At 34.3% G+C, this 8938-nt stretch overlaps 1 protein-coding gene across 1 annotated transcript; it reads right to left on the bottom strand.

Moving 5' to 3' along the window:
* Positions 1 to 3410: 3410 nt before the first annotated feature.
* LOC131070773 (probable WRKY transcription factor 50) lies at positions 3411 to 6101 on the bottom strand. The gene is made up of 3 exons (XM_058006415.2): positions 5635 to 6101; positions 4020 to 4163; positions 3411 to 3931 (listed from the first exon to the last, which is right to left on the bottom strand). The coding sequence occupies exons 1-3, from the start codon at positions 5955 to 5957 to the stop codon at positions 3682 to 3684; spliced, it is 717 nt and encodes a 238-aa protein (XP_057862398.1). The 5' UTR covers positions 5958 to 6101; the 3' UTR covers positions 3411 to 3681.
* Positions 6102 to 8938: the final 2837 nt, after the last annotated feature.

Genomic DNA, 8938 nt, shown 5'->3' with positions numbered 1-8938 from the left:
AATCCCAATCCATTGTATATCTTTTACATCTTGTAAATAGTGTATTATACATAGTGTCAATCTCGCGTCTTCACCAAGGCTCATTTCTATATATGTGTCCTCAGGTCCTATCTTTTGTGTCAGTTGGTTGTGTTGTCAAGATAATGTCCCTATTTAGCTGGTGCTTCAACAATCATCTACTAGTCCCTCAATATTTCAGGTGTCTCTCTTATCTCTTGTCATAGGAATCCTATTTTAGTATACATCATCGAATTGTGTAGGATTTATCCTTCCTCATATCAGACCAATCAATCTCATCCATCAATCATCTCTACGGAAAAAAGGTACTTGAGATACTTGTTATTTCTTTGGTGCTTTTGGATCTTTATTTATCTTTATCTTGAGCTTCATATTTTTACCTTGTTATGGTCATCACAATCCTTTATATCATTGTGTGCTATGAATAGTAAAACTAGGGGCATATTCTTACTTTTTTTATTTGTGTGTGTTTTCTTAATGTACCCCATGTTCCCTCATGAGATCATTGTGGTCTCATGTTATTCTAGGGCATATCTCTTTCTTTTAGTTTTTGTAGTATTGTTTCCCTCAATTTTCTTTGTAACTTTGTGAGATTCTCGATTTCTTCTATTTGTTGTGTCAGTCCATCCATTGGCTAGATCAAATCACCTTAGTTCCTCATACCCCGGTGCCTCATATACAATACCAAATCAAAATATGTGTTCACTTCATGGAAGTTACCATATGATGCTCAATCTCCCCCCATCCATTTATCCCACATCTTTCTAATCCATCCATCCTATCTTTCCATCCCCAATCTTGCATCTTCTATCCCTCCATCTTTTGCGTGATCTCAATCCATATTTTCTTTCATTCATCTTCCCTTGTAGCTCATCTCCATATCATCTCCTTATCACCTAGTTGTAACTTGCATAATATAGACTTGTTAGTCTAACCACTAATTATTTTCATCTTCTCATCCAACATCATCAATATCATAATCCTAATCCATTGCATCCATCACATCTATCATAATAATCCATACATCATGCAACATCATCTCATCTATTTCGATAGCACACTCGTGTTTTGTTTAACCCACTTGTCTTCTCGAGGGGGCACTCTCATCATCTTTCATCCTTGTCACTCTTTTGAATGAGTGAGAAAAATTCCCTAATATAACCATTTTCTTCTAAGTTCTATGTCTTAATATTCTTTGAAATGATGCTACTTTGTAACATCATCTCAAAATGGGGTAAAACGTAGACACCTAACCTTGATCACTTGTGTTTGATCAATTTATTCTCATTTTTCATCTATTATATCTATATTTTTATTAATTAAATAATTTATTATTATTTAATTAGTCATCTTTATTCCTCCATTTTCTACCCTGTTTCCTAAGGTAATTAATTTCATTAATTTACCTATTCAACACTACTTCTTAGACCCTCATCCATTAATTAAATAAATACACTTATTTATTTAATTAAAATCTTCATCACCCCTTTCCTCCAACTTTGAATTAAAATTAATTCAAAACTATTGTTTACCCTCCTCCACTTGCATTCTCCTAACTTTACCACTTGCCTCCTAATCTTAATCCTAATCCTAATCTCCACCTAACCCACTCCACTAATCATGTGCACAATATTAATCTTTCATTAAGTGAAGTCAACTCTTCCCATCACATCAAGCACATGGGCTTGTCCACTCAAGAACCCTACAAGAATTTTTTTATTCCTTTATTCCTTTCCTTCATCCTCAACCTTTTATCTTAAACAATAAATCTTGACAATTCATCCAATCTCATCCAAATCCTATAAATCAAACCCTTAAACATTTTTATCTAGATCTCACCCATTTTTCCGTTTGAGTGTCATTGTGCTACTGAAATCTTGAGCAACCACACATCCAATTAAATATCATGGGAAAATCTACTCAACAAAGAGGTTTGATATAATTTTTATATTCTCTTTTAACCTCTTTTAGCCTAATATCGATTGTTGCTTTGATTTATATTTTTAGGTTGAATTTTTAGTTATTTCAATCTATTTTGAAAGCATATTTTTCTACACATAGGATGCTAACATTCCACATGAAAATTTGTTTTAAGTGTTCCTATCTAAAAAAATAGACTCAAAGAGGTAAGGATATCATAAATTTGATAGAAAATTGATATTTTGTTGTCAAAATTTTATAATTCAAAAATTTATATCATAATCTAAAGTTAGGGAATTATGTAATATGAATATCAAGGTTATGCAATTTTTGACACGTTGAGTGGTCCAACATTTTGTATCACATAAACATAAAAATGACTCCATATGAATTAGTTTATAATAAAACATCACCATCTATTATTTCTTACATCCTTAGTAGTTCTCTAATCAATTTGGTGGATATTAAACTCAATGCACAACATAAAAAAATTTAAATCCCTAAACAAATCTCCCACTTGGCTAGAGATCACATGAAGGAACAAGTTTATCAACATCATTTTAAATGAGAGTTCTAGCTTAGTGTTATGGTTTTCTTCTTTTTTTCACTAGATAAAATAATAATCCTTATGATTGGAGGATCATTAGAAGTTTTCAACTTGTTTCTATGGTCCTTACAAAGTTCCTAGGAAATTGATCATTTCACTTACAAGTTGAAATGCTCATCTTCCTCCTATGTTTATCATGTCTTCCATGTTTTTAAGTAAGAATCATAGGCAATAGGTAAGTGTTAAAGCCATTCTTCATGAACTCAATCCAAAAGGATCAATTATTCTCTAGCAAAAAGGAGTCCTAGATATGAGCTTCTACTAACTTTCAAACCATATCATCATTAATTTCTTGAGCCAATCCAAAATTCTTAAAAAATATTAGATAGATTGAATATAACTAGTATAAATATATGTTGTAGATTATTGTTAACACATCTTTGAACTATATCGTAATTAGATTTGTTCCAAGAGGTTGCCCCTCGAAAAGACTTATAATTGATTAATAAAAATCTATTAATTTTATACAATATAATTCTTCAATTTTTATATAAAATTTGTATTTTCTATATTTCGATTACTAATACTATTTTTTTAGAAAATCGTCTCACATTTTTCATCTTTAAATTTAAAACCCATCATATTTAAAAATAAATAAATGTAAGCTGTTTAATTACGTATCGTACTAAACACCTCCTTGTCTACGTAGGTTTCTTATCCAGATACCCAATCCTCGCCGCCCATTTCTTTTTATGGCAGGGATGCTACAAATTCATGACCTTAGCATTGAACATTCGTGTCTAAAGATACAGCACACTGTTACCCTTATTCTTCCATGCCATTGAACCAGTCTTCGATATTAATATTATATTATAAACAAACATATACATACGGAAAATCAAGAGAGAGAATCAACAGAGTCATATTATCACGAAAACTTGATCATTTATATATGATAACCAATCCATACAGTAGCCTTATTCCGGTTCAGAACAATCCAATTCTGGAAACCAGGAAAAGGGGGGAAGGAAAAATACAGATCTCATACAGTAGCCTTATTCCGGTTCAGAACAATCCAAAACCGGGTAACCAGGAAAAGGGGGGAAGAAAAAATACAGATCTCTAGTACTAGTAGTAAGATGTTTGCTTTATATTTACAACAAATCAGTGTGATAATTAGAGTGGAAGTAAACCACCTAAGTGCCATTGATAAACATGAAATCTGTTTGGCCATGTGGGGTGTAAGAGAGCAGAGAAGGAAAATGCTCCAAACACGAACCCTGCTGTGGTACAATCATTGAAGGCTTTCCAATGTAATAGACAACCGTGGGACTTTCGTGATTGTGCTTTCCCTCGTACGTTGTTATCACTACTTCGTTATCCTGAGCATCTCGTTCAATTCTCTTTTTCACACTGCAATTGTTGTGCGAGCATCGGTAGTAGTTCCTGCATTTATGTAATGATTGAACGTATTCAGCACATGCAACTTTTGAAAGTAATGAAAGCTTGAGGAGAAGGCTGTTTTAACACGCACCTGGGATTAATGTTATTCTTCACATATTTCTTTCCATACTTTCGCCACTTATACCCGTCTTCCAGAATGTCCAGACGAGATCTTGTCTTGAAGGCATATCTGATCGATCGCTCTGCCTTGGTCTTCTTGGTTTTCTGATTGTTTCTGTTTTCCAAAACGAGAAACATTAAAAAACCTTTAAAAAAAGCCCTTTCAAAATCAATGTTTTTAGATTTTAAAATTCTAATTAGATTTTACTGCTTCTGGTTGGTTTAAACTGTGTGAAATCTTTTTATCATCAATGTTTTGGATCATATTATATTATCTATCATCAGAATGAAAGAAATGGATAAAGAGCAGAATTGAAAGGATAGCTATAGACTTATGAAAATAAATAGAAACCTCCTGATGATGGATCATAGATCCAAAATGTTGATGATAATAAGGTTTCACAAACAGTTTAAGCCAGAAGTAGATAAATCTAGCCTAATGGACTAATTACATGACTCTCATTATTGTTATTGTTTTTGGATTTGATTACACAAAATTTTAGTCTCTTTATGTTCTCTAACATCTTGCTGATAGAACAGAATGGGGTCTCAAACATTGACTCAAAAAATACGCACTATCAAATCTAAAAAAACAAGAGTCTATTTTCCAAAATAAAAAATGCTTGTTTTTGGATTTGACTGCAAAAATTTTTAGTTTCTTTGTGTTCTCTAACATCTTGATGATAGATCACAGAATATGGTCCCAAACATTGATGCAAAAAATACACACAATCAAATTGAAAAATAAGTCTATTTTCCAAAACCAGAATTGCTTAAAAACCTTAAAAATAAAAGAGCTTTCAAATTTGATGATAGTAGATTTTTCACAATCTATGAGACATTATTGTTGATGCTTTTGGAATGGTTGAATGAAATTTTAATCATTTTATGCCCTTCACACAATCAATTCCAAAAGCAACAACAGTCTGTTTGTGTTAATCTTTAAACTTCTTATGCTCTGTAGCATTCTGACAATAGACTATGGAACGTGGAGCAACAGTTGATGTAGAAAATTCACAGAGTCAAATCAAGAAGCAACAAAACAGAAATGCTTAAAAACCTTAAAAATAAAAGAGCTTTCAAAATTCATATTCCCACAATTCATGAGACATTACTATTGTTGTTTCTGGATTTGGATGTATGAATTTTTACTCTTTTATGCTCTCTAACATTCTTAAGATAGATCACAGAACGTTGATGCAAAAACTTCACACAGTCAAACTGAGAAGCAACAACAGCAACCTGATTGCTTCTGTTTTCCAAAAAGACGTAAAAGACCTGAAAAATAAAAGAGCTTTCAAAATTAATATTAAAAGATTTCCTTGATTCATAAGACATTACTGTTGTTGCTTTTGGATTAGATCATCTGAATTTTTAGTTTCTTTATGCTCTCTATTATTCTCATGATGGGTCAGGAATGTGATTGAAACATTCATGAAAAAAATTTACACAATCAAATCCAAAAACAACTATGCTCTTTATGCTCTCTAACATTCTCATGATGGATCCAAAATATTGATGAAAAAAATTCATTGAATCAAATCTAAAAACAAATCCAAAACAACAACATGAAGAAAATTTCTTACGGAGTGGGCTGTGAAATCTGTGGTGGGCTCACACTAGACTGGTCCGATTCGACGATGGGCGAAGAAATACAAGAAGAGGGTCTCCCTTCAAGTGGACTGCTCGCTTTGGATTTGAGCAGGATTTCCTGGTTCTCCACAGAAGAGGCATCAGATTCATCATTAAAGCAAAGAAAATCTGAGGGCTCAAAAGAATCCATATCTTGGTTGTGCCCCAAATGGGTCTTCCCAGCCTCAAAGGCCTCCTCCAAATATCTAGCCTTGTGGAGAAGAGCCGATCTTTGGGGCTGAAATTCCTGAGAAAACTGAAACCCCTGTTGGCCCATTTCTGTTTCCTCTGCTCAAACGAACATAGAAACTAATATAGAATCAAAATACTCCAGGACGAAATGAATGAGAAACATCCGGCAAGAAAAGAGACGAAGACTGGACTTGACTTATAAAAGGGGCACTTCCACTTGTACTAGTTAAAGTTGGTGTGAACAATTTCGTGGCTAGTGTGAAAGGCTTTATCTAAATAGTGATTCTGGGGAGTGGGGCCTCTCCGATATTTCCTGGCAGGTGGTTTCGCAGTTCGTGGAAATGAGCGCCGCCTGAAAGACCAGTGGAATTTACTACATATGATGTCATTCACGTAGGCGTCATTTGTACGTCACAAGAAATTTTATCGCCATTGTACGGTTCTTCAAGCTGCGCTGGCACGCGCAAAGCTCAGATTTGATTGGTCACATATGAGCCAAAAGCGAAAAGTCCGCGCAGGAGGATGTCCAAATGCATTGCATTGAGCGACTGGACGAGATTGTTTTTTAAGATTTTAGATTTTCTGTCGCACTAACCTAATAACAAGGTTAGAAGTTTCTAGAGGGTTAATTAAAGTGTTCGTTTAGAATAAGGGGAATGATATTCCTTTATGGTATATAGAAAAAGTTTGGAGAGAAGAAAAAGCCACTTTAAATAAAGTATTTTGTTTCTTTAGTGGAGGGGAAATAATTTTTAACTCTAACTTGATCGCCAAGTATTTTTGGCATCTATCATGTTTAAGTAATTTTTAACGCAAATTTTGTTGCCAAGTTTTTTTTTTTTGGTGCTATCTATGAAGTTTAAATAAGTATTTTTGGTATCCATCAAGTATCATGCATGTCTAAATAATTTTTAACGCTAATTTTGTTGTCAAGTTATTGTTTGTTTGTTTTTTGGTCATTTATGAAATTTAAATAATTTTGAGTTTTTTTAAAAATTAAAGTGTTTATATAGAAAACTAAAGTAAGTAAAAATTGATTTTGTGAGTAGGGGTTTTAGGATACTACAAAATAAAAATTGAAAATGTTTAGAAATAAACGAGAGTGGTTTTTTGTTTGTTTATTTTCTAATTTGAAAGTAAATGATTTTGAAAATTAATTTATTTTTTTATTTTGTGACTAAGGGTTTTAAGATACTACAAAATCGAAAAATTGAAAATGCTTATGAAGAAAAGAGAGCAAATTATTTAGGGGTCGACAGTTTTGATTGGAGTTATGAATTGGTTGTGATAAGACGGACCCCATCTCCAATGTGAATACTAAGAATAACACTTTAGGAGGAGTTTGAACTTTGATGGAAGGTGATAGTCTTAAAAATCACTGCACAAACATTTTTCATGCCTTAGTCAAAATCTTGGTCATTCTGGATTAATTTTATTCTCTGTTCCTGCCTTTGGGGTTTACAGTTTAGGGTTTTATGCTTTTGTAATTAAATCTTGTGGAAAAACCCAAGTCTGTTATAATTTTGCATTACCTTTTTGTCTTAAGATTTGAGGGTCGTTTCGTCATCGGTGGGGCCATTTTATCCCCTAAGTTGTGCTTACCATAGATATTATCCTAGGCGGGTCCCGTTTAACTTTTTAGCCAATGTCTATTATATTTTCCTAAGTCTAATGTTTTAATATTTCGACCGACAGTTAAACCGCGAGCAAATCGTACAGCTCGCGCTCCCCTGCAGTCAAAGGTGCATGATGGTTAAGGACCGTGACATCACGAGATGATGCCACATGTCCAAGGCAGGGAGGTTAAGCCGACAGTTAAACCTTTGCAACATTTGTTGTTACCGGTTCCCAACAAGTAAAGTCTGAACTACTAATGGCTCATCAATCTGCACATGCTTGTAATGGATGAAGATGTTTTAATTTATGCAAAAAAGTTGCTCGACTATTAAGGGACTTAAGAAGGCAGTCATTGTGGCCACCAGGTAAATAGTGAACCGATCCAACGACCCTCGTAACCCCATGATCAAGAGATGCAAGGGTATTATGGACTGTGGCATCACGAGATGATGACACGTGTCCAAGTCGGGCTAGGAAAAGCCGATGGTGGGGTCACCGACTGGGGTGAAGTAAGCGGTGAGTTGGCTATGCCATATCATACTTGGGGTGGACCTGCTTGCCACATGTGATGGTCAATTTCAGATTGACTAAAGATAATCGTGTGATGCACCTTAATGGAAGATGATCAACGATTCAGTTTTAAACTTATTTCAAATGCAAGTTTGAGCAATTTTTTCACTCACGTGAGCAGTAATGGTAGATGAGACAATGGCATTTCATTCCAGAGCAATAATAAAAGCATTCTCAAAACTATTTTCATTTTCATAAAGTGATTCATAGCAATTCAGAAGGTATCGTTGGTGCTGAAGAAGATTGAGATGGGCTCTTGCAATGTAGGATTGCAGTTCGCCTGGTATTTGCAAAGCAATAAGTTTCTAAACACCCCTTCTATGTCCCCTGAATGATTGAAGTGTGAATTGTGTGAGTAATTGTAGGGAAAACCTCACGAATTGTTCTAGGGTTCAGAATTTGATAATAATTTGCATGATTCTATGTTGTTCTTAAGGTTCTTGTGTCGAATACTAATTTTATTTTCCTCTTGTGGTTAAGTGATAGAAACCCTAGTATGGTAAGATGGCTCCCCCGCAAAAACATTCAGGGTAGACTGGATATTTGAAGAGAAATCTTTTTGATAATTTTCTCGACCAATTAAAGCTCTCGACTAATGACAAGTACCTAGGGCATAAACTTGCTCATGGTAAAACCCTAGGAGATGGGTTGACTGATAAAGTGCACCACTTGGCAGATGCTAGGGTACAAATGACTGGGATAGATATGTTCAAATTATGGTATGGACAAAGGAATTTACAATCCCCATTCTCAAGTGTCTAGCAATATGACTTGGGTAAATTAGTGGTGTCGAATGTGTTCATGGATGTCGACCTTCTCAAGGCTGATGCAGATAGATATAACCATGTCTCGAGGGTTATAAGGGGAAATGAAGAAGAG

The sequence above is a fragment of the Cryptomeria japonica genome, chromosome 3 (genome assembly GCF_030272615.1).
Source record: "Cryptomeria japonica chromosome 3, Sugi_1.0, whole genome shotgun sequence".
NCBI classification, from domain to species: domain Eukaryota; kingdom Viridiplantae; phylum Streptophyta; class Pinopsida; order Cupressales; family Cupressaceae; genus Cryptomeria; species Cryptomeria japonica.
This window is presented reverse-complemented; position numbering and strand designations above follow the sequence as displayed.